Source organism: Prionailurus viverrinus, chromosome X (genome assembly GCF_022837055.1).
Source record: "Prionailurus viverrinus isolate Anna chromosome X, UM_Priviv_1.0, whole genome shotgun sequence".
Classification (NCBI taxonomy): Eukaryota; Metazoa; Chordata; class Mammalia; order Carnivora; family Felidae; genus Prionailurus; species Prionailurus viverrinus.
In genome coordinates this window covers 21,891,576-21,918,970 of record NC_062579.1, presented here as the reverse complement: position 1 = coordinate 21,918,970, position 27,395 = coordinate 21,891,576, and the positions used below count along the sequence as shown (strand labels likewise).

At 36.1% G+C, this 27,395-nt stretch overlaps 1 protein-coding gene across 1 annotated transcript in view; it reads right to left on the bottom strand.

The window, feature by feature from the left end:
- IL1RAPL1 (interleukin 1 receptor accessory protein like 1) overlaps nt 1-27,395 on the bottom strand; it is a 678,538-nt gene that overhangs the window by 517,734 nt on the left and 133,409 nt on the right. Inside the window, exons 4-5 of the mRNA XM_047843240.1 lie at nt 22,403-22,589; nt 19,806-19,959 (exon numbers count right to left, since the gene is read on the bottom strand). Of these exons, the coding sequence (XP_047699196.1) occupies nt 19,806-19,959; nt 22,403-22,589 (341 nt within the window). The remainder of the gene's footprint in view (nt 1-19,805; nt 19,960-22,402; nt 22,590-27,395) is intronic.

The following is a 27,395-nucleotide window of genomic DNA, read 5'->3' as shown; positions in this document are numbered from 1 at the left end:
TGATTGATTCACAGAATAGTTTAGAACATTTTTTTAAATCAAAGAGGTCTAGGTTCAAAACTGGGCTCTAAGGATTAAAGTACAAACTCATGAGCATAGTGATTAAATTCTTTTAACTTTAATTTGTTCATCCATAAAGCAGAAACCATATCCCTGACTAATAGGTGTCTAAGAAGATGAAAAGAAATAAGGATGTGAAGGTGCTTACCATTGGTCCAGACGCATAGAATGCGCGCAGCAGAGTTTAAATGCTTTTATTATTACATTTCCAATAAAATCTCTGTTGGTTGTAGCAATCAGCACTGCTATATAAACTATGCTCTCTACATGAACTTCATTCAATTCTTGACGTGTCAAAATAGTTACCAATATTTTCAGTAAAATTTTCCACCATGTGTTATGTATTCCCTGGCTCATTAGACCAAATGTACTGAATCACAAGATAATCATTAGGAAAAACAATGGTACTTGTGAACAGTAGAAATGAACGCAAATGTAGCTGGTTAAGGGAAGGACAGGTAAATGCCTGTTGGATTAAGCAATTGTTCTTAACTCTGGAAGGCTAAATTGTACTAGCGGGGATGCCTGATTTGTAGCTCAGAGATGCTCTTAAGGACTAAAGCAGTAGGCATTTTCCACCTACTGCTCATACCTCAAGGCCTGCCATAATCTCACCCATGGCGGAATGAAGCTTGGAAACCTGGGCCGACAAAGATGACAGTGTTAAGTTGACTCTAATGTCCATGCATATCCTCATTCCCACACAAAGAGAAAGCACACAAAGCAGTAGGCCCCCTTCTGTCCTGACTAGCTGAGGTTTTTTATTCTCTGCATGCAGAATCTTCCCTAATTGTCATTTTCTTTTGTGAAGTTCCATTGGCTGCTGCTGTACCCAAATTTGTATTTTCTAGTATTCTACAATCTTCTTTCTTTAGTGTCCCATAACGTCTCTCATATATATGTATTTGTTGAGTCCATTGTTTTTGGAAATGGGAAAATCACCGTAGGTCCCGTCTCCCTTATTCCAGGAGTTTTATCCCTTCTCTCTCTCTGGGTTAAAGGAATAGTTCGAAGTAATGAAAAGAGGTTGGGTCAGCTACTGGGAGACCAGGGCTTTATGAGTCACAGCCCCAGATGTATGTCTTACTAGCAGTGACAAAGTTACCTACCTTTAAGGAATTCAAATTCCTTGCCTATAAAATGGGAGAATAATTGTACCCATGTCACTGGATGGTTGTGACGATTATTTAAATGAGTTCACAGATATAAGGTGCTATTACTATTATTATTTATTAGTGCAATCTTTCAAAATCTTGACTTCCTGACTAACTGAAACCCTTCCCATGCACAACTCATTCATTAGGGAATCCTCATTATTCCCACATCGCTGACAATGTTGAATTTTACCCAAAACCTATGATCCGAGAAAAAAAGCAAAGTTTAAGAAATTTCCCCCTCCTTTTGTATTCTAGGCAACAGCTTATCATAAAAACCCACACTTCCCCATATGACTTAAATAAAACTCAGGGATGCTCCTTTGTTTACCTATGACAAGGCCAGACACAGACCCTCCAAATTCCCATCTTTGCTTCATAAATGATTAAACTGCTGTCCCCATTGATCAGCCAGAACAAAATGCCTGTTAGCTATAATTTGGTTAAGATTCTCTCCTTCCCGCAGGCCCCCAACTTTGACCTACCCTCATCCTGAGCCATCACTAAGCCATTTCTTAATAGCCCTTCCACAGTGTAGGCTGGCCTCAGGGTAAAACCTTCTCTGATCTGCTTTCCCATCATGCCATTTCTGTTTACACCACCTCCCTACACCCTGTTCTTGCTAGCTCTGTTTTCTCCTCTATGTAAAAGAAAAAGTCTTTTTGCCTAATCCCTGAGAGGTGTGCAGGTCTTATGGTCAAAATGGTCTCTCTATCACAATAGTCCTCCTTCTATTACAACTGCCCCACTCTTTGTAATAATTCATCGAAATAAAGTCCTTATCAAGTTCAGATTAAAAACATTTTTTTAGCACCTTCATATTCAAATTCTTGCTCTCCCTGAAGGAGAACTTCAAATTCCACTTGTGCAGGAAACTTTCTATGACCACCCCAGAATTCCTACCACTGTTTATGATCCATTTCTTTCACACTGCACTTTTTATTTTGCATCTTATTACATGCATAATTTATCTCTTCTGCTCAATGCAACTGCCCCAGGAGATCTCTGCCTATTTCATTCTTTGATTTATCATAGTGCTTAGAACATTACACAAATAATAACTTGGTTTTTATAAAGGAAATGAAGAATGGACTTAGTACATCTACAGAATCCATCAAATGGCAGTAGACAGTAAAACGCAGTCAACAAACAGGTGACTTTAAACTATTATGTCATGTATGATACAGTTTAAATCAGATAAAATATACAAAGTACTTATCATGCATACAGAAGGCATTCATAAAGGCTAGTTTTCATCATCATCATAAGAAGCAGCAGCACAATCCTCTTTTCATCTGCATTAAAGAGATGTTTACTTAATAACAGCCAACTTACATAATTATTATGTCTGAAATTAACCAGGGAATACTAACTGATTTTTTCTCTCTTATATAATTCTTTAAATATAATTTTATTACAGTTTGTATCACAGTAATGAAAACTGACTGTGACCATTCTGGTGTCAAACAACCCCTCGGTACAAGGATAGACATGTAGCTAACTTATTGCTGCTTTTAGTTTTTCATTTGGTTGTTCTTTTATATTTTATACGCCAGAGGGAGGAAACAAGCTTTTCTCGAGAGTCTATTACATGCTATGTACTGTGCTGGGTGCCTAAATATAATTCAACTCTCATCACAATTTGAGTTAGACTAAAGGAAGTAACTGTGAATAGTTAACTTGCCCATGGTATCATTTTAGGAACAACAAAAAAATCCTGGTTTAGATTAGTATCCACACAATAAGCATTTCTTGAAAGAATAGTAATGGTTTATTGGCTTTTGGAGATTCTGTTCTTTTAAGAATAGCGTTGCCCTCCCCCACACGATGAAGAGATGCTATTCAGGAAACTTGCAAATATCAGAATAGCGTTAACTGTTAAACGTTTTATTGCATTAGAAAACTTTAGCCCTGGAAGGAGTCATAGAGTTCCCTAAGATAGAAGTCTGGGTTAAAAATATTGGCCTAAACCAGGTTGGAAACAGGACCATAATGTAACATCACCTTGCTCTGATCCAGACTCTTTCCACTATATGGCACTACCTCACATAATTGATAAGTCCCTTTCCTTTTGACTTTCTAAACATTTAAAGTATTTCTAATATTGCACCTTACAGATAATGCTGCAAAGAGACAGCTTAGTAACAAATGCTTCCTTCCTTCCTTCCCTCTCTTCCTTTCCCTTTCCCTCTCTTTCTCTCTCTCTTAGTCTCCAAGATTAATGCTTAAGAAACACTCCCTCTACAAGAAGACCAGGCATATTTTTCTTTTTCACTCTCTCTCTTCCCTTTCTACCTCCTTTCTCAAATGTATTTATTTATTTTTCTGTTATCCTCTTCTTTTTAGGGGGTATGTCTTCTGTTGGCATTAGTCTTCCAAGCTGTTTCGGTATTCTATTTATTTTTTCATATTATGTTTGGAAGATTCCAACTTTAAACTATTTTACTATGTGTTTTATAAATGAATTGGTACATCCCGATGTTTACAGCAGCATTATCAACAATAGCCAAATTATGGAAAGAGCACAAATGTCCATTGACTGATGAATGGATAAAGAAGATATGGTAAACACACACACACACACACACACACACACACACACACTAGATAGATACACACACAATGGAATATTACTCAGCCATAAAAAATAATGAAATCTTGCCATTTGCCATGGCATGGATGGATCTAGAGGGTATTATGGTAAGTGAAGTAAGTCAGTCAGAGAAAAATGAATACCATACGATTTCACTCATATGTGGAATTTAAGAAATGAAACAGATGAACATAGGAAAATAAAAAGACAGAGGCAAACCAGAAAACACACTGTTAATGATAAAGAACAAACTGAGGGTTGATGGAAGGAAGTTGGTGATGGATGGGCTAAATGGGCGATGGGCATTAAGGAGGACATGCGTTGGGATGAACACTGGGTGTTGTATCTAAGTGATGAGTCACTAAATTCTACTCCTGAAACCATTATTACACTATATGTTAACTAACTGGAATTTAAATAGAAACTTGAAATAAAAATAGTGGGGAAAAAAGTAAATGAAACTCCAGACTCTACAAGCTTTTAAAAACACTTCAGTTGACCCTATATAAGAAAGTATATTGTGCTTACTTTAAAAGAAAATGATATCATTTGAATTACTATGAAGAAAACAACCGCTATTATAGCTCATTGGAATTATTATAGATTAATTTGATAATAATGACTATAAAAAGAATTTTAAACAAAATAGTTACATTTTAACTTATTTTATGTATTAAGCTGAAAGCTGTAAAAATATTACTTACATAACAGGTTTATGATTAACACTAAAATAACATGTAGCTGAATTATTTAGAATACATTCATTAAATACATACCAAATTTCGTTTTTGTTTATTCAACATTTCAAAAACTGCTCATTAATCATCTAATACTATGTACTAAATAATGCAGAATTACTGATAAAACCAAAATAGACAAGATGAAGCCTTACCTCAAGTAAGTTAGAGGCCATTGAAAAAGAGTGTCAATATAGCCCAATAGCCAAATAAGCATAGAAGAAACAACGTCAGAAACAATCTGACCTCTAGCGAAGAAGGGACTGTCCTGAACTAGGAGGAAAGCACTGAAGGCTGACTGGAGGGGATGGGTTTTTGAATTGCACCTTGAAAGACAGGTAGACTCTGAACATGCAGAGATCTGATGGATGTGCAAAGCAGATGGAGAATAAGTATAGAATGAGGTATTCAGACAGGAAAGTGGGAGTACAGCTTAGCAGTTTGCCTTTCAGATCTTTCATAACTTGAAAATAATCATCTTTTATTCAAATGACTTTGCATTAGCAAAATGTGCCTGTGTTATTTAGGATAAAAGCTAGCAGCTCTAAGAGTAAACCTCAGGATTTTAGTGGTTTAACTTAAATGATGGCCATTTCTCACTCACAGAAGCATGCAATGAGAATTGTTCTGGTCAGTGATTAGCTTTCGCCCATGATGTGATTTAGAGATAAGAGCTCTTTCCCTCCAATGGGGCCTAGGCATTCTCTGTCTCTAAGCAATTACTGTGGTAAGAACAGGAGAAAGAATATTCATTTCCTCACTACTTTGGCTCTGAAGTGACAGTTCCTCTTTTCCCTTCATTGGTGAGAACTAGTCATGTGGCTTTACCTAGAAGCAATAGGGGCTGGGAGGTACACAGTTCATGAACACCACAGGTTTGAATGGCGCAGGTCTACTTGTACATACAGTTTTTACACTAAAGTACTATAAATATATTTCTTCTTGGGTCTTTCTTTCTTTCTTTCTTTCTTTCTTTCTTTCTTTTTCTTCCAGAGACAGAGAGTAAGAGCAAGGGAGGAGCAGAGGGAGAGGGAAATAGAGAATCTTAAGCAGGCTCCACGTCCAGCAAACAGCCCATCATGGGGCTCGATCTCATGACCATGAGACCATGAACTCAGCTGAAATCTAGAGTTGGATGCTTAATCGACTGAGTCACCCAGATGCCCCATCTTCTTGTGATTTTCTTTTCTCAAGCTTACTTTATTATAGGAATACAGTATACAATACATACACAAAATATGTGCGAATTGACAATTTATATTACTGGTAAGGCTTTTAGTCAACAGTAAGCTATTAGTAGTTAAGTTTCTGGGGAGTCAAAAGTTACATGCAAATTTTTGACTGCAGAGGAGGTCAGCCTACAGAATGGGAGAAGATATGTGCAAATGATACATCTGATAAGAAGTTAATATCCAAAATATATAAAGAACTTACACAACTCACACCAAAAATAGAAATAATCCAGTTAAAAATTGGGCAGAGGACCTGAGTAGACATTTTTCCCAAGAAGACATTCAGATGGCCTATAGACAGATGAAAAGATGCTCAACATCACCAGACCACACAAATGTAAATCAAAACCACAATGAGATATCACCTCACACCTCTCAGAAAGGCTAAAATCAGTAAGTCAGAGAAAGACAAATATCGTATGAGTTCATCTATATGTGGAATTTGAGAAACACAAGAGAAGAACATAGGGGAAGGGAAGGAAAAATAAGATAAAAACAGAGAGGGAGGCCAATGATAAGAGACTCTTAAATACAGAGAACAAACTGAGGGTTGATGGGGGTGAGGGGGGAGTGGGGTGAGTTAAATGGGTGATGGGCATTAAGGAGGGCACTTTTCAGGATGAGCAATGGGTGTTACATGTAAGTGATGAATCACTGGGTTCTACTCCTGAAGCCAAGACTACACTGCATGTTAACTAACTTGAATTTAAATTGAAAAAACCTCAGATATTAAGGAGGTTTGTAAAATGCCAAAAAAAAGACAACAAAACAAAACAAAACAAAACAGGTGTTGGTAAGGATGTGGGAAAAAATGAACCCTCACATATTGTTGGTGGTAATGTAAACTGGTGCAGTCACTGTGGAAAACAGCAAGGAGGACCTCAAAAAATCAACTAAAGAATCACCATATGACCCAGTAATTCCACTACTAGATATTTATGCAAACAGAATGAAAACACTAATTCAAAAAGATACGTGCACCCTAATGTTTACTGCAGCATTATTTACAACAGCCAATATACAGAAGCAGCCCAAGTGTACATCAGTAGATAAATGGATAAAGGAGATGTAGTATACATACACAATGGAGTAACACTCAGCCATAAACAAGAATGAGGTTTTGCCATTTGCAATAATGTGGATGGACCTACAGGGTATAATACTAAATGAAATAAATTAGAGAAATACAAATACCATACGATTTAACTCACATGGAATTTAAGAAGCAAAACAAACAAAAAGAAAACGAGATAAACAACAAATCCAGAATCTTAAATACTGACAGCAAACTGGGGTTGCCAGAGGGGAGGTGGGTGGTTGGAATGGGTAAAACAGGTGAAGGGGACCAAGAGTACCTTATCATGACGAGCACCGAGCAATGTATAGAATTGTTGAATATTACACTATACACCTGAAACTAACATTATACTGTATTTTAATTATACTCCAAAAAAAAAGCAGTAAAAAGGAAATCCTTGACTCCAGACTGTTTTTACCAAAGAAATTCAATTAACAAAAAATGCACAAACATGACAGGTAAATTTGTGACTACATACGAAGCCCTGCCCCTAATCCCTGCATCGATCAAGGGGTAACTACAGTTGTGGACTGAGCAGCTGCTGTCCAGCAAGAGCTCAAACTATATGAAGGAAAGGAGACTCCTTCCCACCCAGTACTGTTTGGCAAAGTACAGAAACATGTATATTAAAATCTATCTTAGATTCCAATTAATGGGATACTTGATACATTTATATCACAGAGCTTCATGTATATTGGTAACTGTGACTCCAAGAACTGCAGTCAAGTGGAAGACTTAACCACTACTACAGGAGAATTGCTGAAATCCTCTGCCATTATCTTCTAGGAATGTGGTTATACACCAGAGTAGAGCCAAACAAAACCAAATTCTCAGACTAAATTGGACTTTAATCAATGACGAGGAATGATTTGAGTAAGAGTAACAGGTCATTATAGATGTTTCTAAATTAAACAGACAAAAACCATGGAAATGTTAGGATTCCTATGAATTAGAAATGTGGGATCCTAGTTGAACTTCTGAGGATGGAAAAGTCCACCAAACAAATTCGTATTTTTTTACTTAACTATATTTCACACATATAAAAACAGCCTCTCTAGTTTTATTTCTCTGGAAAATCACCTTTTCTCAACATCTTTGTTATCTTTGCAGCATTTTGTCCTTTGACACCTAACATTCTACTCTATACATTGTTCCTGAATAATCCCATTCACTGTTATAGGTTCAAGTGTCATCTGTGTGATTAATGCCAAATTCTTATCACCTTTCTGTCCCATATTTCCAGTCATCTCCTAAAACCTGCCAACAGATATCCCATAGATACCTCAAGTCCAACATTACCAAACCTTAACTGCTACTTTCTGGGCACAAAATCTAGCAGCCTCTCCAAACCACCCCTCCCCACCCCCACCCCCCCACACACCATCCTTGCCATACTTGTTGTCCTGATATTGTTCACCCTACTCCAGGTCCTCATGTGCTTCATGGGGAGGCTGAGAACCTTCTAAGTACAGGGTTGAATCTTGAATGGTCATAAACAGTCATATTGACAGTGATCTTGGCCCCCTTTCTAGTGATTGGTTTATCCATGGGCAATTTTTAACAATAGGATGGTGGTTGGAAGTGTGCTCTGGGAGCTTCTGGGAAAACGGACCTTGCTCTTATTTAGGGAATACAATATGGACCAATTCTTTGTCTGTAGACACAGGGGTCTACACATGATGCCATTTGTGAAGCCAGGCGAAGAGGTCAAGTCATTTGCAGAGAATGGCAGAGAGGAAAGACAAAAAAGGAAAAAAAAAAACTGTACCTGATAATGTCATTGTAGCTGCTGAATTACCAGTCCTGGGCCTTATCTACTTCTGGAATTCTTGTTAGAGAACATAATACATGGGGCATCTGGGTGGCTCAGTCGGTTAAGTGTCTGACTTCAGCTCAGCTCATCATTTCGCTTTCGTGGGTTCAAACCCCAGGTTGGGCTCTGTGCTGATAGCTCAGAACCTGGAGCCTGCTTTGGATTCTGTGTCTCCCTCTCTCTCTGACCCTCCCTTAATTGTGCTCTATCCCTCTCTGTGTCTTAAAAAATAAAATAAAATGTTAAAAAAGAAAACATAATGTATGTCTTTGTTACTTAAGTCACTAGTTACTTGGAGTAAAACAAACAAAAACCACCTAATATACTCCTCTTCAAACAGGCTCATCTTGAAATCCCTCAAAATTCAAATCCTCCAGACAAAAACCAGGCCCCCACTCCATGAATACTCACATGTAACAACTAATCATATTATGTGAGATTCACCTAGGTATATTTCAGATCTGTTACCTCTTCTTCAAACTCACTGTCTTACCTTTGTTTCAGCCTCTTGTTTGCCATCAAAAACAGCCCTTCTCTAAGCATTTGGGGTAAAGAACCTCTTGACTCTGTTATTTCCAATCTATACATTGAATGGTACCAGCGTAGAAATTCTCTATAACTTCTAACTTTATTTAAATTTTTTTTTCAACGTTTATTTATTTTTGGGACAGAGAGAGACAGAGCATGAACGGGGGAGGGGCAGAGAGAGAGGGAGACACAGAATCAGAAACAGGCTCCAGGCTCCGAGCCATCAGCCCAGAGCCCGACGCGGGGCTCGAACTCACGGACCGCGAGATCGTGACCTGGCTGAAGTCGGACGCCCAACCGACTGCGCCACCCAGGCGCCCCACTTCTAACTTTATTTAAAATAATAAGTGCAGATCTTACCACCATAGAGCACATTCATTTATACAGTGTAAATAGCTTGTATACGTACACAATTGTTGCTCTGAGTGTAACTGTATTTCTTACAAAATGTTTATCAAATGATTTTGTTGAATAAAAAAAGCATATAAAAAAGGTAGGTCAAGACCATTCAGTTTATTTAACTCAGAGAGAAATTAGATTAATATAAAAGGATCTAATTATATACCCCAAATGGAAAATATCATCAAAACTATTTCATTACATTTGTACTAAGCTTTTTTGCTTTAATCTAATTTTAGCAATGTCATAGCCAACCAGTAAACAGTGAATAGCCTACTACCTCTTTGCTGCCCCCATAACATATTGCTTTCATGTTAATGGATATTTTTCACATCTCTGCTATTTCACTCCCATCCTTCATGTTTGGTGTTGACAAGTGCTATTGGTTTCATTATTCTGAAAGGGTTATATGATTAGCTAAATAGCACCATAGCAACAATATCTAAGTAGAAACATTCTGTTTTCAGGTTATATTTTTAATCGGGGACTCATAAAAGTTGATGCATAAAAGAAACATGACATGTTCGTGACATTCAGAAGCCATGGTTTCACTTAAAAAGTTTAAAATGCATTTTTACATTTTTTTAAAAAAGGACATATGTTTCAGCGTCATTCTTTCATCCTTAATTTGACAAAGCAAACCTCAATTAAAAAAAAAAAAGCTCAGTATGTACTTTGCGATCCTAAGTGATATATTGAAAACTAAACATTTTAAACAAATAATAGAAATCACAAGACTTAGAAAGCAGGGCATAGAAACAGTAGCATTTATATTCATATTTAGAGTATGTGTCAAGGTTTAGTGAATAAAGCAAATGTGTCCTTCAAGAGATGGCATTATGGAAAACAGCATAATTTTCTAAGGGAACATTAACAGTAAGGACTCATTAAAAATTCCATAATTTTCTGTTGACACCACAACACAGGAGTGACTACTGATAGTACTTCTATATTTAAAATAATATCTCTTAACTTTAAGATACAAAACAGATGAACATATGGGAAGGGAAGCAAAAATAATATAAAAACAGGGAGGGGGACAAACCATACGAGACTCTTAAATATGGAGAACAAACAGAGGGTTCCTGGAGGGGGTATGGGAGGCGGGATGAGGTAAATGAGTAAGGGGCATGAAGGAATCTATTCCTGAAATCATTGTTGCACTATATGCTAACTAACTTGGATGTAAATTAAAAAAAAATAAATTTAAATAAATAAATAAATAAATAAATAAATAATACTTCTTACATGTTAATTTGTATTTTTTTTATTTCCTTGATAAGCAAATTATACTGTATAATTTGAAATAAAGTCTATGAAGTTCATAATGAATCTGTGGTGTTTATATCCCAAGAAGTCATAGTTGATATATTGGAGTAGAACCCAAGGCTGAACCCAACAGATGATTAAGAAATATATAGTAAGATCTTCTAGTTAAGGCAAGAGTAAACTATTTCTTACATCTTACATAGAATTCATAAAATGTCTTTAATTTGCATATTCATGTTGAACTGTCCATTTATAATTCATTGGATTTTTTAGGTCTTCCAGATGGAACAACAGATGCTAACATAATGACTAAAAGCTTTGGTCAAGCATTTTAAGAAATGAAAACATTAATTCCTCTTATGCAAAAGCCATATATTTTGACATGAATAAAACCAATTCTATTTCTATGTGGTTTTCTCATAGGTAGTTCTAAAAATTCTTTTAAATATGTATTACACAATGTCCACATCAATTTCAAGTTACTTTGAAGAGTTACCTCTTGATTTTACCAAGAAAGAGACTTCAAAATTGTAGGAGAGACAAGTTAGAACCCTGGAATACTGTATACCTAGTGGACCTGTTCAGAGTGTGAAGATAATAAAAGCTCTTCCAAATAGTTAAAATCTTTTGAAAATAAACATTCATCATTCAAAAATCTCATTGTGTAATTATTAAGTTGTCATATCAAACCCTAATATTTTGATTTTCTTAATTGCTTCCTGGTTTTTAAACCATAAAATATCTTTGAAAAATGTGAGTACTAAAATAATGAGCATAATGAAAAATCACTAGAGTCTCCATGACCTTCCTCCAGCTTGTCTATGCCTACACATACCTCAGAGGGGAACTGATCATATTTTTCTTAAAAGTTTATTTATTTATTTTGAGAGACAGAGACAGTGCAAGTGGAGGAGGGGCAGAGAGAGAGTGGCAGGGGGAGAGAATCCCAAGCAGGTTCCACACCATCAGCACAGAGCCCGATGTGGGGCTCAAACCCACGAGGCTGTGAGATCATGACCCGAGATGAAATCAGGAGTCGGACGCTGAACCGACTGAGCCACCCATGTGCTCCAAATCTATCTTATTTTAAAAACCTCCAAAGAAGATAGCACCAGCAATCCCTCCCAGTATTGAGCAATGAGTTGTCTAGGAACCATTGTCAAATGCTAAATTCATAGAGCTATAAATTGAATCTCCTCACTTATGTAGAAAGGATATGTGGAAAATGTAAACATACTGTCATGTAGCAGTAAACAATTAAAAAAAAATAAAACCTTCTAAATCATGATGAAACCTTTACTTGATGTATTTTTAGTGCAATAACTTCTAGTTGCTTTTTCATTATTGTGAATTTTCCCAATTCTCCTTTATTTTTTTAAATGTTTATTTATTGATGAGACAGAGAGTGTGTGTGAGCAGGGGTGTGGCAGAGAGAAAGAGGGAGACACAGAATCTGAAGCAGGATCCAGGCTCTGAGCTGTCAGCAGAGACCCAACATGGGGCTTGAACCCACAAACTGTGAGATCATGACCTTTTTGAGATTTCTCCACACATATAAATCACTCCTTAGTGATCAATGAGTACTACTCAGTGATTTGTATTGATGATAATGTCATTTGAAATACTGGGTTAGGATTATAAATATTAACATTCCACTAATTAAAACAAGCAAAGGTAAAGATTCACAGATCAGACCAAATCATGAGAGTGGACACTTCCATTTCCACATTTCTTTACAGCCTGCTTTCACATGTTTCGGCTAATTTACTCCTTACTATAGCACTGTGAGTGGGTATTCACGGTCTCAACATTACGACTACACTTAGTGAAGTCAGGTGATTTGGCCAAGGTCTTTTAGCTCATGAGTGACACAGCCACCAATGGAACTACACCCAAGGTTCTGGGTCCTGTGCCTTCCTCTTACACTTTTCAAGACAGCAATCACATTCACGTTCTAGAGCAGTGCTGTCCAATACCAATATAAGGCAAGTGACATATAAAATTAACAGTTTTGTAGTGGCTACATTTTAAAAAGTAAAAATAGGTAAAAATAATTTAGTAATATTTTGTATTTAACCAAATATTATAACTTCAATATGTAATCAATACAAAGTTACAAATTATATATTGTGCCTTATTTTCTCATACAAAGTCTTCGAAATCTGGTATATATTTTATCCTTACAGCACAGTTAAGTCCAGTCTAGTCACATTTCAAGTGGTCAATAATCACATGTTGCTAATGTCCACTGTATTGGACAGCGCAGTTCCAGACGTTTCTCTAATTAACCTCTAAGCTAACCATTCTATGAAAGAATATTTATTGGTCAGCTCTTCGAGCAAATAAAAGAATGGAACTTAATTAGAAAAGATGATGATGATTTGTATTTAAAATTATAAATTCATGTACTTTGAATTGCATCCTTGGTAAAATGTAGATAATAAAGCCTATAAATCATTCTGCATGGTGACTGCCATATGGTTAGGAGTCAAAGAAAAAGTATCTGTTTCTTTCCCAATGAGGTAGGTATGAGTTTGGTTAGTGGTCTGCAAGGCCAGGAGTTGTACAGCTCTCATACTGGGATCAGACCAGAGGGATGGCTGGGGACAGGAAGATTGTACCATTTCTCATAGGCAAGCAGTCCAAAGGATTGCACTGGTAAGGTCATCATAATGAAAACATTCTAGTACACTGCAAATCCAGTGCTTTCAAAAGCAGCAAGAAATCAAAGGCTAGCTCTTGCTGATAAACTATGTCAGGCAACAATACAACACCAAAAAGTAGGCCATAACATTCAATCAAATCAAAACATAGATATGGGGTAGGTTGTACTGCTGATTGAGCATTCTTAATATGGACACTCGCACACAGAACCAAAAATGGCATCATTCTTTTAGGGTTTTAAAATGGCACTCATCCTTTTAGGCATGGCTAATTTATAACCTGTATCTATGGATTCTAGTATTTGACATTCTTAGGGATGTCATATGGCTTTGTTTTTTGTTTTTGTTTCTGTTTTTTTTAAATGCTATCCTGACCCAGGCTCAGTTGAGGCCCTGGCTGGAGGCCACTCAGTGAGCAACGAAAAAAACGAATGCTTTTCAAGTGTAATTTATAAAATCTAGAATAGCCGGTGCATAGAAAGCACCTGAAAAGTTTTTAAGGGTGAGTAAATTGAGGTTATGTGGATTCAATGAATAATTATAAATAAGAACTTAGAACAGATCCTGGCACATAGTAAACAGCATTAACTATTGTGATTACTAATGTTTATTATGGCTTATATTGATGGAAATTATCCAGAGGAATAAAGCCTTATTTTCCCCATGGCTAGAAATGGCACATCCCAAATTTGCTATTGATATATTTTAAAATATCCTACAACATTTTCTGCTTAAGAGTAAAAACATCATACTTTTTATTCAAAGTTACCATGCCTTGACATTAAATATTTGCTTGATTAATACATTTTGGCAATTCACTCAATATAGTGAGAGATCAAACAATAAATTAAGGTAATTAGTGTCAGCAGAGTTATCATTAGAAAATACTCATAAGAGAGGTCTTTTGCTCTAGGTACTGAAATCCACATCAGGATTGGACAGCCAAAATGATTAAACTCAGTTTCACTATATTGATCAGCTTTAACCTCTTTGAATTCAAAACTCTGAATTAATCTAAATGATTTTTGAGCTGCAAAATATGGCAGAAAAACAGCTAAGACTATCTGTAATATGATTCATTTTATAAAAAATAATATATGTGATGGTTGTTGTGGGCATAAGTCCTAGCACACTGATTACTGAACACACAAAGTCAAGTCTGGAAATTATCAATTCGTGTTATCAATTTCATCAATTCTTGTTAGGTTACAGTCAGTAGAGCACACATGAGGCTATGAAATGTGTCGGTAAAAATAGTTGTTTAAAAGGGAAGATAAAAGGAACTGTTTGTTAAGGAAAAATAAATAAATAAAAGGAATCACTGAGCGCCCCTGGGCTTCGCTACAGAAGCACCATTTAATTACATCAGTAACAGAAGAATTAAAGGACTCATAATAAAATGTGTTTCAGTTGAACTTAAATGATAAATCTTTCATAGTGATCAGCAGAGCTCATATGAAAAATACAATGCCTGTCTATTAATTATCCAGTAGAGTAAATCATAAACTGAAGTTCAGGAAATTAAATTTTATTCCTACATTTCTCAGCATGATGCTTTGTGATAAAGCCACTTAACCTTTCTTTGCCTCAGCTTCCTCATCTATAAAAAGAGGAGGAAGATGTACTTTTTGAGAGCATATCTTCAACCTCTGGTTGATTGGGAAGTAGTTTAAATATATTGCTACATTAACTCTGTTAAAAATGTCAAACCAAGTATAAAAATGCTCCTAAAACCATCACTTCCTTGTAGCAGTCATTTCATTGTTTTTGTGTTTTTTTTCAAGTCAGTATTCTTTTCTTCACTTCTCTGTTTTTGCTGACTACTGCATTTTGTTGGGAATTTCTTTTCCTGATGTAACAATCCATTTTTTTAACCAGTACTTCACTTAATGATCTAGCCCTACAAATTAAATGGCTTTTCTACTAGTCTGACTCATTTCAAATTTTTTGCTGGAAACATGGTGTTATTTTGTTCTTAATCTTTCTTCTAAAACCTCCAGAAAAATGTTTCAGCCAGAAGAAAAAATAACTATTAATGAGATGAAAGGGAATATCATATAATTTAATCAATACTTCTAGGGAAAAAAAATCTATATAATGTGTAATTTTTTCCTCAGATGTAACAAATTCAAAACAACGTATCTTAACTTACGTGTGTATTTTTTAAATCTAAATAGGGACTATTGTACAAAGAGCCAAGCTGGTCTAAATTATTTTGGAATTACTAGGTCTATTATGGACCATCTCTGGACACAACATTTTCCCCATCCTCGCAAATAATCGGGCAGGGGATCAGTGTCAAAGCTACGATCTGAGTATGAGTTAGAGTTTAGTGTAAGGAATCCTCAGATAAAGAAATTTATATGAAAATAAATTTGAACATTTTCACATTTTTATTTAGCAATATTGAAGTCTGGAAAATGGTTATAACACCCACAATAGATTTTTATGAATATCAAACCACATTTTACAATGTTTAAGAAATCATACTCTTTAGAAGTACTGGACATCTCTTCTTTATATTCCTTGAATATTTTTCCCCTTCTTTGGGCACCTCAACTTTTCTTTGGAGTACTACTCCCCTCCTCCTCTCATTTCATTTAGTTGGGTTGGCCCATTACCAAAGCAATCCAAGAAATATCTAGTACATTTAAAAACATACACACTCTGAATAAGCTAATCCACTCCTAGGTAAAAATTCTACATAAATGCCTACTATTAGGCAAAATGAACAGTGTGCGTGTGTGTGTGCGCACGCTTAGGAGATGGTTAATGATAATATCACTTACATAAAAAAATATGAAAACAACCCTATCAATAAACTGGGAGATATTCATGTAACAGAATATTATAGCATAAAAGTAATAAATCAATGACAGGTAAATGAAATACCATGGATGAATTTAAAAAAAATAAAGTTTTTATTTTAATTCCAGTTAGTTAACATACAGCATTATATTCCTTTCAGGTGCACATTGCAGTAATTCAACAGTTCCATACATCACCCTGTGCTCATCATGACAAGTGCACTCCTTAATCCCTTCCACCCCACCTCTTAATCCTACATCAACTGGATGTAGGGTATATAGGATCTCTCTCTAATGGCTTCATAATTTTCCTGTAAATGTAAAACGGGTCTCAAATAAAATGCTTATTAAAAAGAAGACATCCCTTTGTAAGTAGCTCATGTTCTTGTGGAAGAACAGGAGTGTCAACAGTTACAGTGCAATGTGTAAGGGCTGCAGTGGGGATTCTAAAAGTGCTATGAAGGCATGAAGAACGACGGGCCTCAAAACAAAGGGAACATGTGAGTTGTGCCCTGAAGAAAGGGTAAGAATCAGCTCTGTGACAACGCATAAGAAAAAGCATTCCAGAGGGAGCGAACCAGGTAGAGGGGCTCAGAGGGAGGATATTTGGAGAACAGTAAAAACTGCAGCGTGGCTGAGGCTTACAGAAGAGCGTAGACGATACAGATTGATGCTAAAAACACCTTGAATTTAACAAAATAATAATGTTGAAAGTATACCCAAAGTGATAAGCAGGTTTATTATTTTATCCCTGTGGTCTGTTTTCCTGAAGCACTACTTCACTTAAGTAGACACATGCACTTTTAATAAGTGAAAGATCTCCTAATATTGGGGCACCTGGGTGGCTCAGTCAGTTAAGCATTTGACTTCGGCTGAGATCATGATCTCGTAGTCCGTGAGTTCGAGCCCTGTGTCGGGCTCTGTGCTGACAGCTCAGAACCTGAAGCCTGCTTGGGATTCCACGTCTCCCTCTCTCTCTGCCCCTACCCCCCTCATACTCTGCCCCCCCCTCAAAAGTAAATAAAACATTTAAAAAAATTTCACAATATTGCCTGCACATTTAGCCACCTTATGAAACTAGAAATTTCCTTTCCGCTTCACATGCAGGATTCTTTCTTATTTTAAAGAAGCATGTTCTAAAACACTTCAAAATATTTGCTTATCATCAGCTAATGCAGATGCACTAAAATTAAATGATATCATGCTGTGCATAATATTTACATCAAGTACAATATAATCATGATTTGCAGAAAATCAAGCTACAAAACACTGGTTAATTATGATCCAGAGAACAGCCCACCTTTGCTGCTTTAGTGACAGATATAATTTGGGTTCTAAGAATCGTTCTTTAATTTGGTTACAGGCAAAGTAAATGTGCTTTTAATAAAAGATGCATTTTAATACATCCTATTTTAATTATAGGTCATGCAACTCCCCCATTCATCCAAAACTTCATATATAGGCAAACTTGGCTTTATATTTTTTTACCCAAATCAATGTCACAGGTAAGGCCACTTAAATTAGAAGTATTCAGGATTATGAGTTGAATGAAAACTTCCGTTAAAACTTTTATCTACTTCCTCTTGGATAATACAGAATAACTACTCACTCTTTTCAAGTAAAGACAAGATATTTTTGGAGAAATAGAGTTAGGAAAATATAGTAGCCCTGAGTAGCATTTAGGAGAAAATGATTCTATTACTCGTTATACAAAATAGCCTCATTTAAGTGATTGCACTATTTGGGACCCAGTTTCCAGTCTCTGAGATTTTTTTTTTAATCACCTCTTTCTAAATAGTGGTTTGGAGTCCTAATGTTTCTAGAAAGGGAAGAGATGTGTTTACCAAGGATGAGTTCTATAATCCAAAGAATAAAGACTAGAAGTATATTCGACATTCTTTAGGGAATAGATGTTTTTTCATTATATTTTCAAATTCCTTGTCTCTATACCTACTCTTGGAAAATCTACTTCAGTATCGATTGAAAGCAAAAAATAAATAAAACCTCAATATCTATTGTAAAGAAAACCCAAGTATAAACAGTTACGTTTTTCACTCTTCCATTAAACAGACAGGAAGATAAACTGTTAATTGTAATTTTCTCTACAAAGACCTATTAAACACAGCAAAACTGAAAACCAAACTAGTTATAGATTATACCCATGCATACCATTCATACATAATACAAGAGTGAATGTGTGTTTACTATTTAAATATATCATATATTGCAAGTTTCAGTTATTTACTAGGTCTAATGTTTACCAAAGGCATTACTAAAGAGCACCTGATTTATTTAAGTAAAATTTTATTTAGATAAGAATAATTAATATTCATCAAATGAATTTTATAAATTGAATTATAGTTTTTAAGTCAAAATATATGATAATCTCAAGATACGAAAGAAAAGGCAATGATTATAAGATGAAGGTCACTACCACTAAGCTCTCTTCATATACGAAAACTATACTAAGTGAATCAATGAACACATGAAAATCTCTTAAAAGTATATAATATCCCTTGTACACTTATTTCTCTATGTTTCATAAATATGATTGTACAAAAAGTTACCAAGAAGAACCTTTCTAAACAAGATGAGAATAATTTCTTTAACTCCTAATATTGCTCTTGTTTTCCCCTGTTTTTTCTCTTGGGACCACTCTTAGAAAAGTAAACTATCAAGTAAAAAAAAGGCATGAAGATAATATATTACATGACATAAAATGACCAAAACGCACATTTGGATATAATTCTATATTATGCAAACTGATTTCACATACCTTACCTCATTAGATCCTTGAAAAAATCCTATGAAATAAACAAGACAAGTTTTATAATTGCCATTTGGTACATGAAGAAACTGATACGGTGAAGGTTGTGGTGATTCCAATATGGTCATGAGACCAGGGAGCTGCAGACTCATGATTACAGAGTTCTAAGTCTTGTGCTCATGTCCTTCTGTCTTAGCAACCAGAGAGAGGAATGACACCAATTGCTGCATCTCATATAATTATTCAATTATTACACCTGAAATTATGTTATTTTCAAGTTCATGAGAACACATACATCAGATTTATAGAGCGATAAGTGAAGAAAATAGTAAAGTTTCTGATTTGGAGCAAGACAGGAAGACAGAGATAGATTTCATATATTCTATTTTAACACTTGGGAAAATGTTTCCGAAAAATGATACCATTACGAAATATAAGCATAATTTTCTGAAATTGTAAACTCATTATTTCAAGTACTTTCAAAAGCTAACATTTCTATAATTCCCTAAGCATATTTTCTTTAACCTTTCAAATGCATTTCAGCACAAGATGATTTAAAAGCAAGCAGGAATAAATGTCACCTACAGGAGTCCACTTAGCATTTGGTTAAGTACTTCTTTCAGTGCACAGATTTGAAAAAACCAATAAGTAGCATAAAAACTCAACTTCATTACTTGCACATGAAATACTGAAGACTGTGATTACCTGTAACAGTTAATTCAGTAGTTCTTCTCACAACAAAGCCTCCATATTTTAATTCACAGGTGTAATTTCCAATGTCATCTTCCCTGACTTCTCTTATAAGCAGTGTATCTCTTTTGAACACAATACTTGGCCTCCATGTTTTTGTCCTGCATTCCTGCATGGAAAACACAAAATTTCTGTAGTAAGTAAAATAACTGAAAAATAGAGAAAAGATTTCTAAATAGCTAAACCAAAAGCTTCTAATGTTATATTTTAAAGGGCTGAAAAGTTTGTAATTAATTCTAAGAATTTTCATACCTTCTCCACATCTCTGGGAAATCGGGTACCTCAATTTGAAAGCTGTTTTTTTTTCTTTTTTTTTTTTCTTTTAGCAAGAGTCACTTTATTACCTTCAAAGATTAGTGTCTCTAAATCAGGTATACATTGATTTAGAAGATATAAGAAAAAAGACACTCAATTAAGATAACTACTAACATCATTTTTAGAAGTAAATACTCTTTATTTGCTAACTATGAAATTAACCATCTTGATACTAATAACATAGAATAGAAAATATACTATTTTAGTGTGAAGTAGAAAAATTAATTCTGTAGAGGAAAATGCTTCTATTTCAATCTCTTAAATCTTTTAATACAACATTTAGAAATAATTCAGTCTCTTCATAACATGTACATTCTATAATCCGTGAAAGAAATGGCCAACATTCATATACAAGGTCTTTACAGTACTATAAATATCTATTTTCATTGTTGGTGGGTCTACCAAATTATGGTCTCTAAATTAAGCTTAGGATTATAATGATGTTGGCTCAGGAGCTTTCTCTTTTTGCCAGAAATCCATTTCCACTAGCCAGATTCAAAATCAAGGCAATGAGGATAAAAGTAGCTTTAAGCCCTTGGACACTGTTCACAGGTAGTATTATTTCTGAAAAAATTTATTGCCACATCAAGTTTTTGCAGGCTATCATTTTGATTATGTGGATCAATGCCTTTGTATAAATGGGAGAGAACCGTCCAGTTATTTCAGACCAAAATATACATCTTATATACTCATATTAGTTGCATAAACTGTCATAATTGCAGAAGCTATATATATCAAATACATGGAATATATGTTGCCTTGAGTATGGGAAAATAATCTGGATTACTGCAAGATTTTTAAGTTTCATGTATAATGCATCTCCTCCCATCACTCCACTAGTGACAGTCTTTATAGCTTAAGGTCACAGTAATTGGGGTGTTGGTGGAAACATGACTAAAGGACCAATGTGAGGCCAGCCATTTTAAATACTGAGTGTGTGTGTGTGTGTGTGTACATGTATAGAAGGTGAATATACACATAGGACTACTAGACAAACATTTGTTCTCAGAGACTTTGGGTCAAACTTCCCTAATAGTCTCCCCTTTGAAGTAATCATTAGGGCTTGCTAAGGATCTGCTTGTGGAAAGCAGGCATGCCACTGAGAATCAGGGTATGAAATACTTACACAAAGAAAAACAAAAGGGAAAAAATAAACCTCATCTGCACAGCAACAGAAATCAGTGGGGCTAATATTTGAGGGCTGTTTGACATTGTCTTGGATAGAAATTCAAAAGAAATATACAAAAATATTTCAACAGTTCAAATGTTCTGAATCCTCCATTACTTGCTATCAAGAATGAAAATTAAGTCTTACTCAGAGAAGGTCATTGCTAATTATGGCAAATCCTTTACAACTTATTAAATATTTGTTTCTTGTTAATTTCTCATAAGTTCTGAATTCATGACATACTGATATTGGTGGGTGTAGTTACTAAGAGGTCATGCTTCCTAAATTCCTACTTATAGGAAATTATACAAAGTAAAATTTAAACTAGTACTCTTTAAATCATAGACACAATATCCCAGACAAATGGTCATAGCACCTATATTATATTTCTTGAAGACACTCAGTAACAAAAATTTCTTGTATGGTAGAAATAAGTTGAAGAGTACATCCAAATCTTAAAACTGAGAGAAAGTCAATTATGTGATAGGAAGGACAGGGGTTGGATTATTCTCCTTTAGTCTGAAGTTTCTTTTGGTTTTTGAAAAGAAGTTTATCTAGTGCTATTTTTATAATGCTATGAATTTTCATCAGATTTTAGAAAATGTATGTGTTTTTATATGAAAAGGAATTGAATATGCACAAAGGTACTTCCATTAAACAGAAGAGTTCAATAAAGCTAGAATACCATTTTTTCATAGAAGTAAAGCAATCCTTTCCTTGCTTGGGGACATTAGGACTGTTTATGTGAATAGCTCTGAAATGAATGCTTAACGTATTTTAGTTCCTGAAATTATCAACACAGATTATAATCGACTTGAAAGAATTGTGTAAGCTAGATGTGAACATTAACACAACAGCTTATTGCAATGGATTACCAATATAAATATTGAAAGCCATTTATCAAAGCTATTGGTTTGAAAACTTATAACGAGCAGCACAATTTGGTGTACTGTTTTAGGAGCACAGAGCTGAACGTCATCATATCCATTTAATTTTTTTATCCAACTTGTCCAAGAATAAGATACACATTCATCTATTTACAAGTAACAAAATCATTCACAGCACATACCTTATACCATAGGATTTCAGGTTCTCTGGTTGGTAGTAAAAAATCTTCTATGTCACGGCATGAAATTTCCTTGCTTTTGCTAAGTTCAGCTTTATCAAAGTATTTCATCTTGGAATTGTAGCAGAGTCCAGTGTCATTTTCGCCCACTGTCAGTGAGATGGATACCTTCATACAGTAAGTGGAGTTTCTGTAATGAAGCAAAATAAATAAGGTGGTCTGGTGTGAACAAAAAGTGCTGCCAGAATGTGTTTACTTCACTAAAAGAGAAAGAGAAACAGAGACAGAGAGAGAGGAGGAGAGGAAGAGGGAAAAAGAAAAGCAAACATTCCCTTGATTAGTTAAGGTTATGGTATTATGGCTTATTTCACAGAACTTTCTCTTATCACACAGCTAAACAAAGCTTGGTTTGGTGAAAACATACGTACATTTTTCATTTGCTAGAAAAAAAAGTTTTGTATTATATACAAGTGTGGTTTGAAACCTGTTCACTAGGGATTTTTGTATCTAAAAAAAATGAATGAAATAAAGGAAGATTTAGGTCAGAAAAGAAGTCAACCTTGCGTTTATGCTAAACTTGGCAAACTCAACAGAGTAGAAAAATATAACTGGTCTATTGGGCATAGTGGAATGAGAAGAAAAAGGGTGCTCAATTCTTGTAGTATGGGTTGTCTTGGTAAGTGGAGACATTATCAGTGAATATGGGAAGAAAAGTCTTGGGTAAAAATACTGCACACTCACTATCTTTATAGACTCAAATCCATTTGGGTTGGGACCTGGAGTCCAGGTTGTCAGACAAGATAAACATCCTAATGTACTATGTAAGGATGGACCCCATCCTGATAGGTTCTACATAATCAGCTCATTAAATCAGTGCCTCATTTTACAACTTGTTGGTTCCTAAATCAAGTTTCTAACTTGAAATACGTGAGAAGAGAAATCACGTTCAGAGATCTCCTTGAAAGAGTTGGGCCAAAGGAAGTTTTCCTGTAAAGTGCACTATTTGGGTTTGCCATTTAAGTCTCTGCACATTCAATGAACACTGCTATGGGTCAGGCACAGTCATGTAGGCAGTGAGAAAAAAGAGAAGCATAAAACATCAAATTCAAGGTTTTATAGAGAACTTCTTATGTGGTAAGTGCCCAACAGCTCATTTGTATACTTGGTTATCAAAGTTCTGGATTTGAGTTTTACTGCTTACTATTTCCGCAATGTTGGGCAACTCATTTAACCCCTCAGAACCTTAGGTGGGGGTGGTGGGACAACACGTGTCTGAGTTTGGCCTGTCACCGGTGCTCAGTAACGTTGGCTCTTCTCACTCTGCACTGGTGCACACAGATCACAGTCCCCTAGTTCTCCTCCTTATTCAGCCAAGATATTTGCCATTTAAACAGCCACTTGATTCAAATTTTTGTTTTTTGTTGTTGTTTTTTTTTTTTAATGCTAATATGACAAGACGAGAATAGCCAGAAAATAGGTAGGTTGGTTGTGGTATAATAAAAATATATATTTGGTCTTAGTTCATGGCACAGATTTCCTGAAACTCCTAGAACCATCAGAGCGATAGGAGTGGAGCACCTTTGAGTATTCAAAGTGAGCCCCTTTTAATCACCTTTGAGTTTATGTTAATGAGATGCCTTAGGATGAAGCCCTTAGAAAGCCTCAGAATGGGGCTGGTTACCAGAAAGACCAAGTGTTCAGAGGATTGGAATGTTTAACTCCAGCCATGGACCCTAAGGCAAGCGGGCAGGAGCTTCAGGTGAAGCTCTATAAAAACTCTAGAACAACAATTGGGGTGCCTGGGTGGCGCAGTCGGTTAAGCGTTCGACTTCAGCCAGGTCACGATCTCGCGGTCCGTGAGTTCGAGCCCCGCGTCGGGCTCTGGGCTGATGGCTCAGAGCCTGGAGCCTGTTTCAGATTCTGTGTCTCCCTCTCTCTCTGCCCCTCCCCCGTTCATGCTCTGTCTCTCTCTGTCCCAAAAATAAATAAACGTTGAAAAAAAAATTTAAAAACTCTAGAACAACAAAGGTTGATGAGCTTGGGTGGATGAACCGTGGAGGTTCTGGGGGGGGGCATGCCTGGAGATGGCATGGAAGTCCTGTGCCGCTTCCTCCACACTGTGCCCTACATGTCTCTTCCATCTGACTGTTCATTTCTACCCTTTGAGATACCCTTTGTAATAAATTGACAATAGTACGTCAACTGCTTCCTGAGTTTGTGAGCCATTCTAGCAAATGACTGAGTCCAAGGAGGGGGTTGTGAGAATCTGATTCGTAGCCAGTCTGTCAGAAGCACAGGTGACAGCCTGGACTTGCACTGCTGTCTGAGTTGTGAGGCAGGAGGCAGTCTGGTGGGACTGAGTCCTCAACCTGTGGGGTGTGATGTTATCTCCAATAGATAGTGTCAGAACAGATTTGAACTGTAGCATAAACAGCTGGTGTTGCAAAATCCCTTGGTGTGGAAAACCCCCCACATACCTGGTGTCAGAAGTACTGAGAATAGAGCAGAAAAATAGAATTTTCCTTTACAGTTATTTATTTTGCTTTATATTGGGTAACAAAGAAAAGTGCCACAAAATTATTATGCAGAATGATTAAATACTGATGTCTCTACTTCGTATAATAGCCTAGAAGCACATCTAAAATACTTCACAGGTAAAACCTTTAGCCTTTAAACAAAGTCAGTCAGTAAAATGGTCCTGGAAGAATGTGTTCAGAGATTTTGTTAGAATGATAAAACATAGTATAGTCCCTGCTCTCAGGCCCTTGTAATCCAGAAGTGATACACAAGTAAACAGCTGAAATTCAATGTGATAAGCACTACAGAAAGATAGTGTGCACCACCACAACAGCGTCAAAGAAAGAATCAAGACTTCTTAAGTTGTGATACCTGGTTGTCTTAAAGAATGAGAAAGAATTCGGCAAGTTTAACAAAGGCTAATCCAGGGAACAGTACGCACAAAGGTTTGAAGACATGCAACAACTTGATATGTTAGAGGAATTGCAAATAATTTGGTGTGGCTGGACTCCAGAGTAGTTATAAAGGAACAGCAGGCACTGTGACCAGAGAGGTGTGCAGAAGCCAGAAGGAGAGTCACGTAAGCCACAGCAGAATGTGGACTTTATGCTGGGAAATGAAGACAATGGGATTTTGGAGAGATTTTTCTGATGGCAGTGAGAAAAATGGATTGGAGAGAACAGAGGACTAGGTGCGGTGAGAAAATTAGAAAGCAACATCATTCATTCAGGAGAAACATGGCCGCTCCAAAGGCAATGACCACTGAGACAGGAAGGAGGAATCATGCTCAAATTATATTAAAGATACCGAATCACTACAACAGTGAAGGAGCAAAGGAAAGAGAGAGTTATCCAAGATGATGAAGAACTTTTCTCAGATGAGTATATGAAAAGTAGAGTCAATCTTTCGGCATGGAAAATACTGAAGGGGAAAAAAAAAAACAGCTTTGAGAGAAAAGAAAGTGTGCTAAATTTTAGCTTGAGCTTCACACCCAAGTGGAAAAAATATCCTCTTTGGGTTTGCCAGAAATATTGCTCATGCATTATTTATTAATTTTACTCCAGAACAGACTAGAAAATGCTCTTTATAGGCTCATTTTAAGGTAATATTTTCAGAAAAAATAATTATCCAAGGTAAGCGATTAACTATCCTAGGACATATCCCAACGTGCAGTACGAAAATACCCTCGTTTTAGAATAATACTGATATTTGTACACATTAGAATTCTTAAAGAACAGACTTTTCTAAGAAGCAAATCAGTGAATTCTAAATTTGAATGAACATTCCACATGAATGTTTTAAATTCATGAGTCTTAGGTTTTCTTTCTCCTCAAACTACTAATTACTATTGTTTGTTTGTTTTTCTACACCTTCTTTTATCAAATGCCAGACATTTTTTTATGCAAACAGGGCTGAGTCAAGAGCAAGATCTCAAAAGCCCAGCTGTAAAAGATTCAGATTCCAGCTTGATCGCTCAGTACTTTTGACAAGGAGAGAAAGTTACTTGACTCCTGAGGCTGCCATCTTCTCCTCATTTGTATAAAGAGAAAGTAATACTAAAAACCTTGGAGGTTGTTTTGGGAATCAAACATGCTAAAACACAGAAAGAGCTTAGGGCAGGGCCAGTCTTCCAGAGAGCACTGAGTAAGTTAGATACTATCGGTACTACATCCCTTGTTCCTATTTCCTTTAGATTTCCATTTCCCAGTACAGCCACCAAGTGTTTTTAGAAGGCAGGTTAGACAGACAACATGACCATGATGATGCCTTCAGTTCTTCAATGCTTAATTAATGTCAAGCATAAGAATCCAGAAAGGTCCTTCTATTTTTCATCTGGGATATGTGAGCGGGCTGGAGAAGAAGGAGTAAACCTGATGAAAAATACAGACTTCCCACTGCACCATCCCTTTCTCCTTTCTATAGATGCAACTGACCACCAGTTTTCAGAAAGTAGCTCCAGATGAGCACACTTAGGTGTTCTTATTTTCCTGACTTTTATTCCCCAGCTCTGGGAGGTGACTGCTGATTTACAACTGTCTGGTAATGTCTGGAATTCCAGACTCCCCAGGATAGCACTATTTTCAAATTACTTTCAATGTTTTAATACTTGTTTACTGTTTCTGTTCATCAGGAGGTGATTTAAAAAGCTAAAAATAAAGCAGCATCCAATGAACACGATACTCCTATTTACTGAGAAGAGCTAACAGGAAGCAAGCAACTTGTGACACATTAATAGACATATGATCCCTGTGAGGGGAATTACACACTCTCAAAGTAAACAGTACCATCCGCCATCATCAAATTTGCAGCATGACTGCTATGGCACCCTGGCTCTGTGCATCAGGGAAACACCATGCGATGGGGTAAATGGGGTAAGGCAAAGGCTCCTACAGGACTTCCGGTGAAAATCAAAAGCACATATTTACTCGGCTTCTATTGTTTAGAATGGATGGGCTGTCATCTAGGCAAAAAGCTAAAT